At 37.6% G+C, this 17,728-nt stretch overlaps 5 protein-coding genes across 8 annotated transcripts; 3 read left to right on the plus strand and 2 right to left on the minus strand.

The window, feature by feature from the left end:
* Window positions 1–27: 27 nt before the first annotated feature.
* On the plus strand, window positions 28–2,437 carry LOC119081570 (Werner Syndrome-like exonuclease). 3 transcript variants are annotated; one of them, XM_037190604.1, is made up of 8 exons: window positions 28–194; window positions 255–320; window positions 396–590; window positions 658–751; window positions 814–944; window positions 1,002–1,143; window positions 1,203–1,304; window positions 1,604–2,437. In XM_037190604.1, exons 2-8 carry the CDS (start codon window positions 292–294, stop codon window positions 1,721–1,723), a joined length of 813 nt encoding a protein of 270 aa, XP_037046499.1. In that variant the 5' UTR covers window positions 28–194; window positions 255–291; the 3' UTR covers window positions 1,724–2,437. The 3 variants fall into 3 exon arrangements, with proteins under 3 accessions (XP_037046499.1, XP_037046496.1, XP_037046498.1); XM_037190601.1 differs by having other exon boundaries at window positions 48–194; window positions 255–315; window positions 380–590; XM_037190603.1 differs by having other exon boundaries at window positions 49–194; window positions 255–316; window positions 393–590.
* LOC119081571 (putative lipoyltransferase 2, mitochondrial) lies at window positions 1,096–2,832 on the plus strand. The gene is made up of 3 exons (XM_037190605.1): window positions 1,096–1,143; window positions 1,203–1,304; window positions 1,604–2,832. The coding sequence occupies exon 3, from the start codon at window positions 1,767–1,769 to the stop codon at window positions 2,442–2,444; it is 678 nt and encodes a 225-aa protein (XP_037046500.1). The 5' UTR covers window positions 1,096–1,143; window positions 1,203–1,304; window positions 1,604–1,766; the 3' UTR covers window positions 2,445–2,832.
* LOC119081569 (importin-4-like) lies at window positions 2,822–9,682 on the minus strand. The gene is made up of 15 exons (XM_037190600.1): window positions 9,463–9,682; window positions 8,326–8,498; window positions 8,078–8,258; window positions 7,920–8,015; window positions 7,796–7,859; window positions 7,449–7,715; window positions 7,119–7,378; window positions 6,909–7,058; window positions 6,710–6,838; window positions 6,233–6,650; window positions 5,946–6,173; window positions 4,915–5,507; window positions 4,757–4,850; window positions 3,076–3,513; window positions 2,822–3,011 (listed from the first exon to the last, which is right to left on the minus strand). Exons 1-15 carry the CDS (start codon window positions 9,514–9,516, stop codon window positions 2,896–2,898), a joined length of 3,261 nt encoding a protein of 1,086 aa, XP_037046495.1. The 5' UTR covers window positions 9,517–9,682; the 3' UTR covers window positions 2,822–2,895.
* Window positions 9,683–11,085: 1,403 nt separating this feature from the next.
* Window positions 11,086–12,963, minus strand: LOC119081572 (protein odr-4 homolog). 2 transcript variants are annotated; one of them, XM_037190607.1, is made up of 6 exons: window positions 12,750–12,963; window positions 12,407–12,693; window positions 12,059–12,335; window positions 11,826–11,996; window positions 11,381–11,756; window positions 11,086–11,314 (listed from the first exon to the last, which is right to left on the minus strand). In XM_037190607.1, exons 1-6 carry the CDS (start codon window positions 12,843–12,845, stop codon window positions 11,136–11,138), a joined length of 1,386 nt encoding a protein of 461 aa, XP_037046502.1. In that variant the 5' UTR covers window positions 12,846–12,963; the 3' UTR covers window positions 11,086–11,135. The 2 variants fall into 2 exon arrangements, with proteins under 2 accessions (XP_037046502.1, XP_037046501.1); XM_037190606.1 differs by having other exon boundaries at window positions 11,381–11,996; window positions 12,750–12,943.
* A 222-nt stretch (window positions 12,964–13,185) lies between these two features.
* Window positions 13,186–17,575, plus strand: LOC119081573 (acetyl-coenzyme A transporter 1). The gene is made up of 7 exons (XM_037190608.1): window positions 13,186–13,628; window positions 13,775–13,890; window positions 13,959–14,293; window positions 14,356–14,562; window positions 14,634–14,988; window positions 16,796–16,958; window positions 17,030–17,575. The coding sequence occupies exons 1-7, from the start codon at window positions 13,398–13,400 to the stop codon at window positions 17,213–17,215; spliced, it is 1,593 nt and encodes a 530-aa protein (XP_037046503.1). The 5' UTR covers window positions 13,186–13,397; the 3' UTR covers window positions 17,216–17,575.
* The last annotated feature ends 153 nt before the right edge of the window (window positions 17,576–17,728 follow it).

Here is a 17,728-nt window from a genome sequence, read left to right on the forward strand (position 1 = left end):
GGTCAAGAATTTTTTCTGTTTGGTTAAAAGTCTATGTGCCACTGTCAACTATGTTGACTCAATACACTGAACATAAACAAAAGACATGGTAGCTTAGCACAGTGATTGTTGATTGTAAATTTTTAGTTTGTTTCATGTTTTTATGTTCAATTACGTTTAAAATGACTACTCGAAAATTGCCCAAGTGGTTGGAGGTAAAATATCTGTTTCAAATATTGACCGAATTGAAATTAAACTAGACTGAACTTACTTAGGATTGCAAAAACAAATCCAGCAATTCTACGAGCGACAATGCTAACGTCGAACTCGGTGAAAGTAAGTAAAGTTTCCCACAATGTTAGAATTACACTTTTCTCTGATTTACGTCTTTTCTCCGTAGGCTCCACTATTTCAAAAGAAAATGATAATCCTCGTACTGGCTACAGACTACGAAGTAGTGGGATAAAGTCAGAAAGCCCAAAGGATAATTACAAAGACGAAGACGAAGAGTTCTTATCGAGTACTCAGCATTTACCATTTGTCGAATATACAGGTCGGGTTGAATATTACACTGACTTCCATGACATAGCTATCGCTTCCGATGAACTGATGTAACGACTTTGAATTATTAAAATATTTCTTGGTCTTGTTGGGTGGATAAATTAGTTTGAATTTCAGGAAATGGGTTGACGCACAAGACAAAGATATTGTTCCGATTGCCTTTGACATGGAATGGCCCTTCTCCTTCCAAACAGGTCCTGGAAAATCGGCGGCAAGTTATCCTTTGACCAATCAACGAATTTCGGCAACACTCTCTAACGACTCAATTTTTAGGTTATTCAACTGTGCGCAGAAGTAAATGTGTGCTACGTTTTTCATATAAGTCAATTGAAGAAACTTCCAGCTGCACTGGTTCATTTTTTACAGCATTCCAAAGTTCGTCTCCATGGTGTGAACATAAAAAAGTAGGAATCCCTCAAAGAACCTGTCAGTAGAATCATTACGAAATGTTATGCTTTCAGCGATTGCCGTAAGCTTGGAAGAGATTTCGAAGAAGTTGATTCTCAGTTAATGATTGATCATTGTGTTGATCTGGGAGTATGGTGTAACAAAGTAATTAACAGTAGTGGTCGTTGGAGCATGGCACGTCTAGTTTGCCATATAGTAAGTGCGCGTTGGGACAATTCGTTTCTTCTAATGACCAAATGAATTTTTCTTACTAGTGCAAACTGCAAATAAACAAAGATCCTAAGGTCCGAATGAGCAAGTGGCACATACAACCTTTGACTAAAGAGCAGCAAATATATGCAGCGATAGACGTTTATGTAAGTGTGATCTGTGTTCATTTTAAACATTTGAGTAAGTCAATTAAGGCACTGCATATCACAGTTAAAATTGGTATAAAAGTTCAAATTAGTCCGCCAATCAAATGAGATGTTTTTTTTATAAATCTCCCGCCTAAATTCAAACGTTTTACTCAGAACAGATACTGTGACGTAGAAATGTAGAAAAACATAACCAACAAAAAGACTATAAACAATAACAGCTGCTGTAGCTTCATTTAGTTTCATAATCATTACATGAAAAAAGTGTCTGAAAGGTTATCATCCTTCTGCTATTTCAGATAGCTCAAGTAATTTACTACGATCTCGAGCAGCGACAACAAGAGAAAATCGAAAAAGAAAAGGCATTCGTCGAAAAGTACGGAGAAGAGGCGTACAAATTGGTGATGAACCTATCGTAATCAAGCAGACGTACCATCCACATCTATCCACATTTTGTTAATAATGAGACTAGTGCATATTCTACGGGCTGGAACATTAGACTATGCCAATGGACTGAAACTTCAACAAAAAATTGCAGCACAAATCAACGAAGCGAATCGTTTTAAAAATATTTTAATTCTTACCTCTCATCCTCCCGTCTACACGATTGGCATTCGAACCACCAACTATACCATTAACGATGAGGAACGACTGCGAAAACTGGGTGCTCAGTTCTTCAAAACAAACCGCGGTGGACTGATCACATTTCATGGTCCCGGGCAGATGGTCGTCTATCCCATACTGAATTTAAAAGACTTCAAGCCGAGTATGCGTTGGTACGTGTGTCACATCGAAAAAACAATAATTGATTTATGCAAAGAGTTCGGCATCTCGGCGAATACATCGGCGGACACTGGAGTTTGGGTTGGCGATAAGAAAATTTGTGCTATTGGAGTGCATGGCAGCCGATATATTACCACCCATGGCCTGGCGTTGAATTGTAATACGGATTTAAAGTGGTTCGATCATATTGTTCCGTGTGGTATTGAGGGCAAGGGGGTTACATCGGTTAGTTGTGAACTGAACCGTGACGTGAGCATTGACGAGGTGGAGGATCCGTTTCTTCGAAGTTTTAGTAAAATATTTGAATGTCAATTTGAGGACTTAGATGTGGATGATAAATTAAATTTTTTGAGTTAACCGATTCGATTTGTTATTGAGTAGCATCGTTCACAGCTTTTCTGGTGATTCGTGCCGTTGATGGGGCGATTCAAACTACCGATTCTTCCAATGGAGGAGACATTTCCACGCTAATTACATCAACAATTGCTAACCAACTTACTTACGCCACTGAATCATTTCCGAGTTGTCCAAAAGTGAAACCACAAATCTGGGACTGGGTTCGTTGAATTTTACAGAATGTACACAACCCAGTCAATCAATGTTTAAATCAATGTAATATTATAGGCTTTACAGGAACTTAATTTACATAATTGCAAATTATAAATGTTGGTTAATGACGCAGTCACAATAAGTTAGAGTTTCAAATTAATTCTTGTTGTGTTTTGAATGGAGCATTTTTTCATATCAAAAATAAACCTAAGATAATTGACAATTTAATAATTAAAAATTGTGTGATGTTCCTCCTATTTTACCAGGACTGCACAAAAGCGGCGATTGTTGCATCAGTGTTAACTATTTGATTGAATCGATCACTGTACCGCAAGCGAATCTCTTGCAACAGATTGAAGATTACATTTCGAGCTTCTGAAAAGGAAACATTTCGGTTATAAGTCTGACCACCAGGTGTTTTCCATTAAGTGTTCAATACCGTCGTCTTTGTACTGGTTTTTATGAAGAACATGTAAACCGCACATAGTGACACCGTCCAATATCGACAATAACGCTTCGTGTTGTTGTGTCCACAAAGTTGAAAAAGCTTTGAAAATGGTTAAATTCTCATCGAAATCTTCCCGGAGTGGTAGTTTCTGGATGAACACGGGTAAGACTTGTTCCAGTGGAATCAATGTGAAATTGGCCATAATCAAACGAGCCAAGGCTCCGCAAATATTGTCCAATGTTCCCGGATGTTGTTCTTGCGCAACAGCCTCTGACAATGCGGACAAAATTACTGGGAATTTACTGTAGGCCACTTCTCCAGAATGTAAAACCAGTTCACCCAGTCCGTATACACAATTGTGGCGCACTTGCTCGAAACTGTCCTGCAGTCCATGTAGATAAGCGGGTAGAAGGGTTTCAAACCATTCGCCTGAAGGGATAAAAGAGAGAACGAAAGGTTGCGATTAGGAGTACGTTCATGTGATTTCTTTTCTCGGATAGATAAAGGGGATGTAACAAGCGACAAAAGTAGAGACCATGTATTCCATTGGTTTTGCAACGAACACTTAGTAAGTCAATGCCGTTGATTCATAAATGGAACAGTTATTGTGCCTAGTATGGCTGAAGAACAATTTATCAATGAAAAATATGTCCTTCGAATAATACCAGACCTTGTTACAGCTTGTAAATTTAATCTCCTTCTTTAACGACAATTAAGTTTCTGAAAGTGTTATATACGACCGACACCGAAATCAATTCCATTTTGCAACGAACATCAATATCTCCAATGGAAAGATGATGGGTCACTAACTGCGTCTAGTATGGCTGAAGAACTATTTTTTGTAGACCAAGAGCCCTTATTCATATCGATAAAGGACGACTTGGAATCTGTGCAATATTGTTGCATTACAAACGAAACCATTTGTCTAAAAATTTTACTTTGAAGATCCCAATAGGGGAAGGCCTAGTCACAATCATCACACATTTGAAGACATTGGACCAAAATGGCGAATGAAATTTTAAAGTAAAATCTTTAAAGAAAGGGCTGTCGACACGATGTAGAACTTTGAATAGGAATTTTATCTTCAAATTGCATTCGACATTCGGCGGCTTCAAAAAGGATTATAATGAAAGGACAAGTTTGGATTTTTCAGAATGTATGGTTGATGAGATATTCGCTTGTTTGGGTCTTCTTAGCTCTAATTAGTATAGCGAATGCGTAATAATGTGGAAGATTTTAAACTATGGCCTTATGAGTGAGTGATACACACACAGACTCTTGGTCACAGACTTGGTCTTGTAATGAATTTATGATCCTACAGAACTTTCAGACGAACATCTTTACTTTTAAATAATTGAACCTCGAACCAGTAGCATATTGCAAGGTCGTTACTGACGAAATTGAACTCAGTGTCTTTGTTAATTGTAAGATGGTAAAATGTATTCCATCGGTTTCGCAACAAACATCAAGGAATCCAATGTTGTTGATTCATAAATGGAACAATTGCTATGCCTAGTATGGCTGAAGAACAATTTATCAATGAAAAATGTATCCTTCGAATAATACCAGACCTTGATACCAATGTTAAGTTTCGAGACGCATAGTCTTCCGAAACCACTCTGGCTAAATATTAGTGATTTATGAGAACAATATTCACGTTTTATTGGCTTACCTAAACGGTTCTTTAGTGGCTGGAAGCATTCCGATAGGGTTCCGTAAGCGAAACTTCTTTGCGTCTCTAAATCTTCATTGTTTTTCGATTTTTCCTGCGAACACAATTAATAGGACGATGATTAGATGGGTTTCTTACGGTAAAAGTGCACAACATACAATTTTAGCTGCCAAAATCGGTACGATCTGTTTGAAATAAACGGCAAATTCATCTGCACTGAGTGCAGCACCAAATTTGGGTAACACCTCGCCGGCTACTTGAATTAGTGCTTCATCATATTCACTTTCTTCTTGATCGTCATCTTCGGCCTGATCATCGTACAATTGACAAGATACTTTCGAATTCAACACATTCTGAATGCATGTGAAAACTGTCATCTTTAACTCTTCATTGAAGATGGCCTTTTGTTTCGTCTCCTTCAACAAAGTGCCATACGTATCCAATGCTGTCATCACAACCTGACAGTCATCGTCGGACTTTATAATTTCAGCTGCTTTTGGCACAAATATCGCAATGCCATGTTGTACACCGGCATCGTCGTTGTTCTGGTTGAGCGCAACGATGAATTGGGCCAATGCTTCCAAAGCAGATTTGCGAATGTCTTCGCTGGAATGATCCAGTAATTTGTAAATGTTCTCGAAGCAAGGTGTGATATAGGGAAGAAACGCTGGCCCGCTGAATTCGGCTAATTGTTTCAAAGCCAGCACAGCTTCTTCCTTTTCGTCCAAGAAGGAGTTAACAACGCTGAAACCTAAAAAGAAGATTTTATGTTCGTTAGTCCAATGTGTTATGGCTGGTCGGTCGTCGATTTGTCGACGACTATCAAAATTAAGCTCATGCTCATTCAATTCTACTATTCAAACAATTCAAGTTACAGATTTAATAATTCAAAGCAATTAACAACCAAAACTGTTTTAGTGCGTTAAACGGTTCACATCACGACGTCATTGTCGTGCGTAAAAAATTGTAATAAATTCAATCTGGTAAATGTATCAAGCCAAAAACTGCATGCAATGTAATTTCCTTCATTTTCCAACAAACACTGACAGACACTGTGTCGTCGGTTTAAAAATGAAACAATTTACTATGCCTAGCATGGCAGAAGAACACTCCATCAAAATGAGATGTCCTTCGAATAAAACTAGACCTCCACCGAAAAAACAGCATTCCCCAGTGCGAAAACACTGACCTGCATATTCGTCTTCGTCGTCGTCATCTTCGTCTTCTGAGTTTTCAATGTCAATTTCAGCGTTTTCATCTTGTCCATCGACTTCAGCCACACTCTCATCCTTAAATTCCGGCAAAATATCATCGGAGGATTTAACGCTGTCTAACATTCTGTCCACAATTTTCTGCAAAACCGGGGCCATTTCGGCATTTACTACTTCGGCAATTGCCGCAAACAAATTGTATAAACCTGCAACGAAAGTCAAATCAAAATGCTTTCCAGATGGCTTGTTGATCGCGTTCACTCACTTGATCGCAATTCCGGTTCACTAGCTTCATCTAACAGACTCAAAGCAAAATCCATCGTGTAAGTGGTCAATGGCATGAAATTTTCTTTGCCAATGGTTCGGGCTAAGGCTGCAAGAGTGTCAATTGCTTGTGGCCGAATTTCAACGATATCTTCGTTATCTGAACGAACTAGGTACACTTTCAGCACTTCGATGATTTGTTGGAAGTATGGGAGCATTTGAGATTTTGCTGCTTTGGCAGCCGATGCTACACATGACATGGACAATTCACGCAAATGTACTGTATTTTCGGGGCGCAGCGTTTCGAACAAGCGTTCCATTAGCACGGGAAGGTGAGGCACGAGAGCATCTTCCAAGTTTTCGCAGTAGGTTTCGAGAGCGTAGAACATTCTATCAACGTGTTTGACAGTGTTTCCAGCCTACGAAAACAGCGAATTGAGTTTTACGGTGACCGTCACGTTATCAGTTTAACACTCACTCTCAATTGAAGGCACAACTGATGGAGGAATTCAAACAGAATAGGTAAGACCTCATCTGCAAATTTCGATATTTCCGGTTGAAGATGTTCTGAAAATTGGCCAAGTGCGAATAGGGCAGCATTGCGAACCTGCGAATGGAAAATGATTAAGTCCTACACTTGTAAGAGATTTTCTCGTCATCTGAGTATTGTCTCTTACCAATGGATCCGGATCAACGATTCCGACTTTGATGCAGTTCAGCATTATTTGTAAATATTTGGCAATGATCGCTTCTCCACATCCCTCAGCAATGACGGCTAAACATAAATACGCCGCTTTCTTCTGATTCGGATCTGGATTTTGTAGGGCCTGCCACACAGAGAGATGTTATATTGAATGCTTGATTAGCGAAACGTTTCAATAACTTACCGGCTCGATATACTGGAGCAGTGGTGGAATGAGTTTCTCTGGTGGAACATGTAATGCTAGTAAATCCATTGTTTGTGTAGCCGTGGTTCTTGGATTCGAATTTTCATTTCCAGTGAAATAATCGTCCTCAGCGTCGGAATCTTCATCATCCGAATCACCATCCTCGCTCGGTGTTGCCATGAGCATAAACACAACGCCGATGATGGGTTCTAACAACTTATTTTTCAGGATAGCCTTTTTCTTGAGCTTAACCAACCAACCTGAAGGATACATTACACCGGGTAATAATCAAAACGTCCGCGTGAACAGCCATAACTTATAGTGACTTACCAATAAACTGTACTACACGAACGCGAACCTGATTCTCGAATTCCGGGTTACGAGCAGCATTTAGCGAAAATTCAATTAAAATGCTCAAATGTGGCGTTAAAAGCTTCGGAGTAAAGTCGGCCATGTATTCCAATATTTCGAAGGCTTTCACAAACTCATCTGGTTTTTGTTGTGCAAAGGCTTGTAATGCCTTAACAACGTACGGTATTGATTTCTGATAGGTGATCTCTGCACCGTTGTGCCCCAAAATGAATGGCACAAGATGACCTGAACGATAAAATTTTGTCAGAAAAAATTTCGATTTTGTGAACCAGAGAATCTGTTCTGGTGTTGTCGTGTTCACTTACCCATTCCTAATAATATGTTTAGTATTACTGGCGTGGCCATATTGCCAGATGCTTCTGTGGCAACCTGATGACATTGAAACGTGATGATGAGATTCATTCAAAGAAATTTTCAATGTTTTCTTACCAATGCAGCTGAAAACATTTCACAAAGAGGTTCCATGTGAGGTAGAAATTGATCGGGTGATGTATCGGTAAGAATTTCGAATACTGATGACCCCAGCTAACATGGATTGCAAAATTTTAATATTTACGCCATACGATCGCACAGTTCAATTGACTTACTTCACTTTTCTGTGCATCATCCGAACGAGTATATTGGAAAATTAGTGAGAGAACTTCGTTCGTCCAGGCATCCTTCTTTGCAAATTCGTGTTTCACCAAAACGCCGATAATTTGTGCAATTGAACTTCGTACGTTCTTAACCGATTCATTTAAAATTGCACTCAGCGTACCTTGTTTGATTCTGCAATGGCAAAATGGTAAAGAATCAATCACCGTCCGCGGTGGGTGGTGTCAATAAAATATTTTACTGTATTTGCAGTTCAGGTGGGATTGTCTGCCAGACTCGTAGCTTGGCGATATGTTTCCGCAGCAACACGGCAGCATATTGACGAATTTCTGGTTTTTCAGATGCAACAATTATTTGACAGATACTTGAAATTGCCTCTGGATGCTTGAACGCTTCCTTAAGTTCGGCAGTTGCCTGAAAAATTAAGTCTTATTTTACTGATGTTCAGAGTGATTTTTCAACGATTTTATGCACGTGCGATATCCGTTCTGGAGACTAAATAATTTATTTCCGTTTATTATAAGAAATCATTATATTTGAGTCAGCACACATACAAATCAATCACCACGAAGACCCAATCTAGAGTCCCGTTTTAAGTATGGTTTCTCTGAACAAACTCACATTAATCCACCTCTACTTAGCCAAACCCAAATTCACAAAACTCATACTTTCGTATTATCAAAATGTGATTTTATTTCGCCAATAGGCTTGTCGAATTGAATCATTAACTGAAGTCACATTTTTTTATCCATTGCATGGCATGTTTCCGATTTTCTTTTACACTCAACTAAGCGAACAACTACGACGAGCAATGAATAAAATAGAAAGAAAAAAAAGTGGAGATATGATATTACTTAGGTGTTCGCCGAACATGAATTCTATAAAAAAACGAGACCGGAATTTTTAAGCAGTGAATCATTAAAAATAATTTAAACAAAAAAAAAGTTATTAGATGATTGGGTAGCAACCGCATTATACACATCCAAGTTCTATATTATATTGTTCTATATAGATTTAATGTATCATTACATATAGCTACACTACACAGCTATATGGGCATGCAGGCCCATATACATCTACATAGCTATACTCATATATGTACGTTGTGTGATTATTTATTTTATAAGTGCGGCACAGATGGTACTTGCACAACTTAAACTTCTTTGTTCAAATATCTTTGGAAGATTGACGGGTCAAATGGACAACGTCAAAATAAATGCAACACGATTGCAATGTCAAGGGTCAGTCCAGATATTGGAACTTTAAATTTTTTCAAATTTCAATGTAGAACTGTCGACGCAAATTTTCCCTACACGATTTCAAACACACGTGGTAATAGACGGGAGGAGAAAAATGATTGTAAATTTTCAGTACTCACTTTCTGCACAACTAAATTATCGGGAACCAGTAAATTGGATATAATTGCTTCCATTTCAACGGATTGTAATAATTGAATTTTCTAATTGTAAATCAATGCGAATAATCAGCAATTCACTACGAAATTTCCACGACTTAGCCGCTCCACAATCACCGAGTAAATTATAACCTTAATAAATAAAATGCGGCTGGTTACTACTCAGGCTACCATACCAGAACACTAAAGACATTAAACAGTGTTGTCAGATATTAAGAGTACGCAGCCAATGCGTTTTCTAACCGGCTGACTTTTGAAAAATTTTAATAGCTCGAGTTTGATGGAAATCTAAGATAAAAAGTGTTTTATTGAATAAGAGCTATGATTTGCCGTCCATATTATTACCCTGTGGTAATATATCCGACATTATTACCTTTTTACGTTCCTTTTGTCATTCAGCTAAATCGGTTTTCTCTTTTTCTATCATGATATTCTCATACACGGTGAAATCTCTGTAAACCATTATCCCCACCACATATGAGAATAAAATACGCAGATTTCTCAATGAAATATAGGTCTCTTCAATCGTATGGTAAAAACGAATTTTGACAGGCCGAAAACAATCGACCATCATCCTAAAACAAATTTGTTCGTTAAAACTTCAAAGTGAGGTTGTGTTGGTTTCTATGTGGATGACGATTGACATTTTGAACGACCTTGGAAGAAACCTATCCCAGATTGAGTGACAGTTGTTTACATTGAGCCGGCCAGCGGGGATATTGCTATTGAGATGGATCCGTCCTCTCAAAACACTCTGTAGGTTGTATTCCGAGTTACGTTTACATACAACCGAACATGGACGTTTACGAAAATATCCGGTGTCATCCACAGAGACCGACTCAACTATTTTCGAGGTAAATTTTGTGTTTGAGCAGCCGTTCAATGTAATAATGAATGAAATACTTTCGAGGTTATGGTATCCAATGAACGTAGACTTTAGTTCCATTGATGGTATCTGGATGATTTTTGACATATCTATTCGCAGATTGACTTTGGAAAAATATTGATAATATCGTTATTCATACGCTTCGAGATGGAAGTACAATCCCAAAAAAACTTAACCCTTTCAGTGACTTTATGTTTGGTAAGAAAACGATTGTATACAAAACAATAAATCTGAGATTTTCAACAGAAAGATACCCAATCTATCACCTCAAATTTGATTGTTAGAGATCTCGCGCAGGAGTGATTCACAATATGACATTCTGTAAAAGGAAATAGTATTTTACATGACTAGGGATAAAAAGATGAAAAGTAGAGTTTTTGGTGTGAATTTTGTTGATCCGAGGCGAAGCCGATGTCAATAAACACACGAAAACGAGACTTTTCAACTTTTATGTAACGCAGGCTCGAGATTCCTCCTTACCATCAGTCCGTTTTGCTGAATATACACAGATCATTGAGCTACTCAGAACTTTTCGCATTGAACATACTGAGGATAATACTCACATCCCCCTTCCACGAACTCGTACCCGATTAAGAACACAATTTTTAGCGAACGAAATATTTCAACCTCGGTTTCAACTCATATCATGAAGAGTTTCGCATAAAATACTAAGCGATCGGATTTATGAATATAGAGAGTCATTTACATCACAATAGTCCAATCGTTTTTCCATGCAAAAGTTCCTTTATTCTTAATTTTCTTCATTATCTGAATTCAGTAGCACATGAACTCCAACAGAAATAAGTAAAATTCCGACTGCACACATTATACCCATTGCATAAATTACACGATTGTTTGATTTTTTGGGCGTAGTAGTAGGTTTCTTACCAACATTTTCAACGGGTATGTCTTCCTCATAACAAATTTCATCTGAAAAACAATTTCACCGTGAGTTAATCGCACAATTTTCTGGTATCTTTCAATTCAAATTCTTACCAGACATAGTCTCAATATCATCGACAATATTCTGTTTATCCAAATGAATGTCCATGTGAGTCTGTGCTTGTGTAATAATCGTATCATGACTTTCGCCACGGAATAAATAATCGGAAAACATGACCGGCGAAGATTTAAGTTTGAAGAACACTCGACGAGGTGGCTCACTAACGAGTGTAAACTGACCAGATTGATGATGTGCATCGACATACATACGCAGTCGACTAGTTACCGATCTCAAGATGTCGATTTTGATAAACTTTTCCACATCTTCAATTGGTTGCTTACCGGCCACCCACACTTTGGAGCATACTATGCCAGAATAGTTAGCAGTGCCATTGTATTTAATGACTCGATCGTTATCGTCAATTTTATCCTGGTCAAATGCAAATTGTTTTAAAATTGATTGTGAATTCACATCGAATAGTGTGATCGTGCAGCTTACACATAAGTAGTAAATGCTGCCGTGCACGGTGGATGTGTTTACGTCTTTGTCTCGACTTTTCTTTTGCTTCAGGAATTGCTCAACACTGTCGGTTGGATTGGTCACCGGTTCTTCTCCATCCAGGAATACAACGCTTGCGTTTAACTTTGTTTGTATGCTCTTCAGGGCTACCTATAAATAAATGAACGAAACTTGAAGCTGGTAATCGAAAAACACAATAAATGGAAACTCACATCAAAGTTCTCCTCAATATCGTAGGTTGCATCAGCGGACTTCTGCAAGTTATAAATATCGTCCATATCGTAGATAGTTTCGAATTCTTGCCATTGCGTTGCTTTATCTTGAAATTTCCAATCGACTGGTTTACCACCACCAGATTTACTGAGGTCATAGACATTGGTGGTTTTACAAGTGGACGAACGTTTTCCAGCATAGTGAAAAATGAGTTTTTCTCCGCCATCGAATTCATCACTGCAGCCATAATTGTTGGTGTTCTCAGTTTTTAGAACTCTGAAATCGATGCATATACAACACTGATGCCCACTCTTCGCCAATAGGTATTTTGAAAATGATGTACTTACTCAACCAACTGCTGTAGTACTGTCTTCAAATGTTTAAAGTCCTCTGAATTGTCAAAGACGTTTTGTGGCGATGCAACAAAAATTCCAAGCACGAAAAAACTTCCGGGTATCATTCGCAAAACACTCAATGCATGATCAACTAACACCTCGGAATTAATGCCTTTGACATTTACGACTTCCAACTGTTGCACTGTCGAATCCTTTGATGAATCATCTGAATTATCATTTGGTAAGCCTTCCGACGTTTTAGCTAGGTGTATGACAGAATCCTTTCCTTGTCGTGTTGCCTGTAGAACATCTTGTTCAATTATGTTTTTACGGACACTATTCGTAGAGTCCCTACCTGACCGATGATAATTCCGTAAGAGAATTCATTGTGTTCAATTAGATTATCCAAATACTTTTCGATTGAGGTATCGGCAAACACAGATCGGACCATTTTTAATGCGGATAAAATGCAAGAAAAGTCCTGATGAAAAGTCTGTTTTTGTGTTGACACGACTTAAACCAGTGTTGACATATACTCAAAAGTCAATTGCTTGCAATGTTCTGTTTACCAAAACTGTGATGTCTATTGAACTCTGCCCAATGAAATAAACGTAACAATAATGTGGCTATCCTCTTACTTTTACCAAGTACATGCCAGTCTTTGTGACCTCACTTCCACCTAAAGTATGAAACTAAAATAGTGAAAATAAGCGGATAGCGTAGACCAAAAATAAATTAATGATGACACGAACAGCATCACTGTTCCAGTGCTAGCAGCAACGTCAGAAGAAACGTCAAAACAAAAGTTTCGTGCAAGTTGTTGATACATTGACGTGTCTTTTAGTTTTATAATTAAAATATTTTGGCAACGAAACGAAATCTAACGCTTTGCCATTCGTGAATTAAAATTAAGATTACTGTCTCCCGTTGCGATTTAGTTAAAATTAGGTTTTTTAAATATCAAATCCATGCCACTTTTCGCTTCGTCGTCCAATAAGTTATCATGAATAAACGAAAGCATGTTGAACGAAAATCACCAAACGAAGATGACCAGGAAGCACTGATTAGTGAATCGCTTTTGCCAGACAAAAAAGATGTGCACGATGGAACAGACATTCGTGGAGATCGCGGAAATATTGCGATCTTATTTTTCTTGTATCTACTTCAGGGCGTTCCGCTCGGATTGGCAGCAGCGATTCCAATGCTTCTACAGAATAGAGGAGCCAGTTACAAGGTATTACTTCAGAGCAGATCAAAATTAGTGATTGCGATTGATTTGGATCAAAGGGTCTTGAAAGGTCATGAAGTTTAATCGATCCAAATCGCATTATCAACCAATCGAATTTTATGGCTAAATTGGCCTTCTATTCCATATTGTAGGATCAGGCAGAATTTAGCTTTGCTTACTGGCCGTTTAGCTTAAAATTGCTATGGGCTCCAATTGTCGACTCTTGGTATTGGTCAGCGTTCGGGAGGCGAAAATCTTGGCTCATTCCGTAAGTTTACTAAAGTTTTATGATTCAAACACACTTAAATCACTGACACCTTGAATCTTACTGCTTAGAACTCAGTATTTGATTGGTATATTCATGCTGGTGCTGTCGATGCATGTCAATCAATGGTTGGGTGGCGAAGGCGCTCCCCCAAACATACCGATCCTCACTGGTATATTTTTTATGCTAAATTTTTTGGCAGCTACACAAGACATTGCTGTGGACGGCTGGGCGTTAACTATGTTGAAACGTTGCAATGTCGGTCACGCCAGTACCTGCAACAGCGTTGGTCAAACTGCTGGATATTTCCTAGGATATGTAGTGTTCATAGCATTAGAATCGGCCGATTTTTGTAACAAATACATCAGGACTACACCGGTCGACGATGGTCTAATTACATTACCAGGTTACATTTACATATTATGACCTGCAAAGAAAGTTCTAAATTCGTTGCGTTCATCTCTGAAGGTTTTCTATGGTTTTGGGGATTGTGTTTTTTGGCTACGACTTCGCTCGTGGCTCTATTGAAACGTGAATCAACCGTGGTGACAATAAATGAAACTGGAGATGTGGAAAAACAGCTAAATATCAAGGAAACGTATCACCTTTTGCTCAGAATTATCTTGATGAAACCAATAATGATTTTAGCGGCTGTGTTGCTGACTGTCAAAGCTGGTAAATTTCAAGTTATAGACCTGGTATAAAGCTCTCTATTTTACGACTCCATTTTTCTCACACATTTTTAGGCTTTGCAGCATGCGATGCCGTCACATCTTTAAAATTAGTCGATGCTGGAGTTCCCAAAGATAAATTAGCTCTATTGGTCATTCCGTTGGTTCCACTACAGATAATTTTGCCACTAATTATAAGCAGATATACAACGGGACCCAAACCGATGGAAGTCTTTTTGAAAGCGTATCCGTATCGCATCGTTTTCGGACTGATTGCATCAATTATTGTGTGGTTAACGCCGTTTGCTCTAACCAGTACCGGTGAAGTGCCGACATACTACTATGTGATGCTTGTGATTAATTATGGATTTTATCAAGTGTGTCTGTATTCGATGTTTGTAGCAGCAATGGCATTCTTTGCTAAAATTAGGTAAGTAAAGCTATCGTGTGTTCGATTCTTTATCTTCGCGATTGCTTGTGGTGATTATAAGTGATTGCGTAAATTGATCGAGTTTACTGTTTTTGTGAATTATCATCAATGCGACAACGTTGCTTTATCAAAGTAAAAATCTTTACTGCCTGCCCTATGCGAAAGTTGACCATTACATAGCATTTTGGCATCCATTACATGTGGACTGTTTTCGGTTAATTTCTTTCATTTTCTTTTGTGGAAATTAACTTTCGCATGAGGCAGGTAGTAAATCAGACTACATTGGATGCTGCCACTTCATTACTTCGGAAACAATTTCGTGATACTGGTAAACTCACTCGTGTGTTTATGAGCAAGTTGGTTCGATGACCGTTTTTCGACAAGTGTAGTTGTATATCTGGCCTTTGGCTCGGATATACAAAATCTACACTCGTCGAAACGACTTATTCCTTAAAAACAGGGTTCCTTAACGTTAAAACTTTATCATAAAAGTTTAACTTCGTAACGGTTTGCATTAGAACTTTTGCTTTTTCGGTACAGTTCATAACGAAATTGGTGTAACGAAAAAATTTTTCCGGTATAACTTAACGTTACCAAGATAAACGAAATATTTTCCGGTATGGCTTAACGTTACGAAGTAAAACGAAATTTTTTTCGGTATGGCTTAACGTTAAGAAATAAAACGAATTTATTTGCGGTATGGCTTAACGTTACAAAGAGAGACGAAATCGATTTTGCAAAGATTGTAACGTTACAGAAATAACAAAGAATTGGTGTTAAAAACGTTGCGGTTTCCGCAGCTGTAAATTATAAAAATAAAAAAATCTCATGAGAAATGCTCCGTTTTATAATTAAATTACTTCAAAGTTCAATAAGAAAAACATTTACGAGAGAAAAAATCTGTATAAACTTCTCTTTAGACCATGTTATTACTGTAATTTACTATAATTTCCAAGATACTGTATTGGTACAGTTGATTGTCTTAACGTTATTTCATTTCTCGAAAAAAAATCGTTTCATGGTAACGTTACGCAATATAACGGAAGTAATTTCGTTATCTTGTAACGTTACGAGATGTACCGGAAAAATTTACGTTTTCTTGTAACGTTACGAGATGTACCGAAAAACATTTCGTTAGCAAAAACCGGTTTAGATTGTGTAACTGTAACAAATATACCATAAAATTTTTCGTTATGATAATAACGTTACATTTGAATCGTTTTTGTAACGTTACGTCCACGTAACAAAAAATAACGTTAAAAATAACGTTATGCCGGAACCCTGCTTAAAAACACTTATGGGAGTGTGCATTTCACAAAACTATTACCCCATGTGATGAATTACTTCGCAGTATCCAACAGGGCCTACTTTTTGGAAACTAATTTCTTGAATTTCTTGAAATTTCTCGAATTTTCTCGAATTTCTTAAAATTTCTCGAATTCGAGAAATTCGAGAAACTTCAAGAAACTCGAGAAATTAATTTCTTGAAATTTCTTGAATTTCTCGAAGTTTCCCGAATTTCTTGAATTTTCTGGAATTTCTTGAAATTTCTCGAATTCGAGAAATTCAAGAAACTTTGAGAAATTCAAGAAATATTTCTCGAAATTTCTTGAATTTCTAGAAGTTTCTTGAATTTCTAGAAGTTTCTTGAATTTCTCAAAGTTTCTTGAATTTCTCGATTTTCTCTAAAAGTTTCTAAAAAGTAGGCCCTGGTATCCAATGTAACATACTAATTCCACATTTTCCCGATTCTTGTAGTACATAGACCTTGCCTAATTTATTCTTAAACAATTCATCATTTTTACAGTGACCCAGCGGTTGGTGGCACATACATGACATTATTGAATACATTATGTAACCTAGGAGGTAATTGGCCTTCCACTGTAGTATTATGGTTGGTTGATGTGTTAACTTGGAGGAAGTGCGATGTAATTGAAGATAATCTTTGCTCCGATAAATCGGAGAAAGAGGTACACCAATGAAGAAGAACACCACAACAATTATTTTTTATTCTTAAAATCGTATTATTGACTCATTTCAGGTATGCGAATCGGACGGCGGCAAATGTACTATATCAATTGATGGTTACTACCTCGAGTGTGGCATTTGTCTTGTGTACGCATTGTTATGGTATTTCTGGGGTAAGAGTAAAATCAGAACGCTACAAAAACTACCGCCGAAAGCATGGAAAATTGTATCGCCGAAACAGAAAGACCGTAGAAGATAGCAATGCGTTTAAAACAAAGGATGAATTTGTTTCCTGTCTTTTGGTAATATTTTTCTTTGGGGCGTGTGTTCAAACGTACAGAGTTCAATTTAGAGTACCTTTTTTGTGTTAGAAATTAGAATGTTTCATTCCATCAATTTCAGCCATTCACTCTAAGTCTTTTATTTTCTAATTTATTGCAATTATTTTTTTTTTGTTATTTTTGGTAGTTTGGTTGATGATTAAGAGTGATTTGATTGAAAAACTAACAGAATTCTTTTGATTCTACTTAATATGATTAACTTGTTCGTGCAACACGAGTCGCTGATGAATTTGTTAGACAAATTTAAAAAAAATTATTTTCATTAAAAAATTATTTGCAAATCAAGTGTCTTTTACTCCCGTCATGACGTCATACAGTCGTATCAATGTTGGTATTCACTATACTTTAAAAAAGTATCGACAGGGCATTCCGTATTAATATAGCCCTGCCGTGTACTACTATGACACCAACACCAACTGGAAGTTGTTCGG

This window comes from Bradysia coprophila, unplaced genomic scaffold, assembly GCF_014529535.1.
Source record: "Bradysia coprophila strain Holo2 unplaced genomic scaffold, BU_Bcop_v1 contig_358, whole genome shotgun sequence".
NCBI lineage: Eukaryota > Metazoa > Arthropoda > Insecta > Diptera > Sciaridae > Bradysia > Bradysia coprophila.

Coding starts and splice junctions, on each gene's coding strand:
- LOC119081570 (XM_037190601.1), top strand. CDS start 135: ATGTTTTTATGTTCAATTACGTTTAAAATGACTACTCGAAAATTGCCC. Junction 1,144..1,202: donor CACGTCTAGTTTGCCATATA/GTAAGTGCGCGT, acceptor TTTTCTTACTAG/TGCAAACTGCAAATAAACAA. Junction 1,305..1,603: donor ATGCAGCGATAGACGTTTAT/GTAAGTGTGATC, acceptor CTGCTATTTCAG/ATAGCTCAAGTAATTTACTA.
- LOC119081569 (XM_037190600.1), bottom strand. CDS start 9,516: ATGGAAGCAATTATATCCAATTTACTGGTTCCCGATAATTTAGTTGTG. Junction 7,059..7,118: donor TGCTCCAGTATATCGAGCCG/GTAAGTTATTGA, acceptor TCTGTGTGGCAG/GCCCTACAAAATCCAGATCC. Junction 6,839..6,908: donor TCGTTGATCCGGATCCATTG/GTAAGAGACAAT, acceptor TTCCATTCGCAG/GTTCGCAATGCTGCCCTATT.
- LOC119081573 (XM_037190608.1), top strand. CDS start 13,398: ATGAATAAACGAAAGCATGTTGAACGAAAATCACCAAACGAAGATGAC. Junction 14,294..14,355: donor TGGTCTAATTACATTACCAG/GTTACATTTACA, acceptor TCATCTCTGAAG/GTTTTCTATGGTTTTGGGGA. Junction 14,989..16,795: donor GCATTCTTTGCTAAAATTAG/GTAAGTAAAGCT, acceptor TCATTTTTACAG/TGACCCAGCGGTTGGTGGCA.
- LOC119081572 (XM_037190606.1), bottom strand. CDS start 12,845: ATGGTCCGATCTGTGTTTGCCGATACCTCAATCGAAAAGTATTTGGAT. Junction 11,997..12,058: donor ATATTGAGGAGAACTTTGAT/GTGAGTTTCCAT, acceptor ATTTATTTATAG/GTAGCCCTGAAGAGCATACA. Junction 11,315..11,380: donor TGATATTGAGACTATGTCTG/GTAAGAATTTGA, acceptor ATTGTTTTTCAG/ATGAAATTTGTTATGAGGAA.
- LOC119081571 (XM_037190605.1), top strand. CDS start 1,767: ATGAGACTAGTGCATATTCTACGGGCTGGAACATTAGACTATGCCAAT.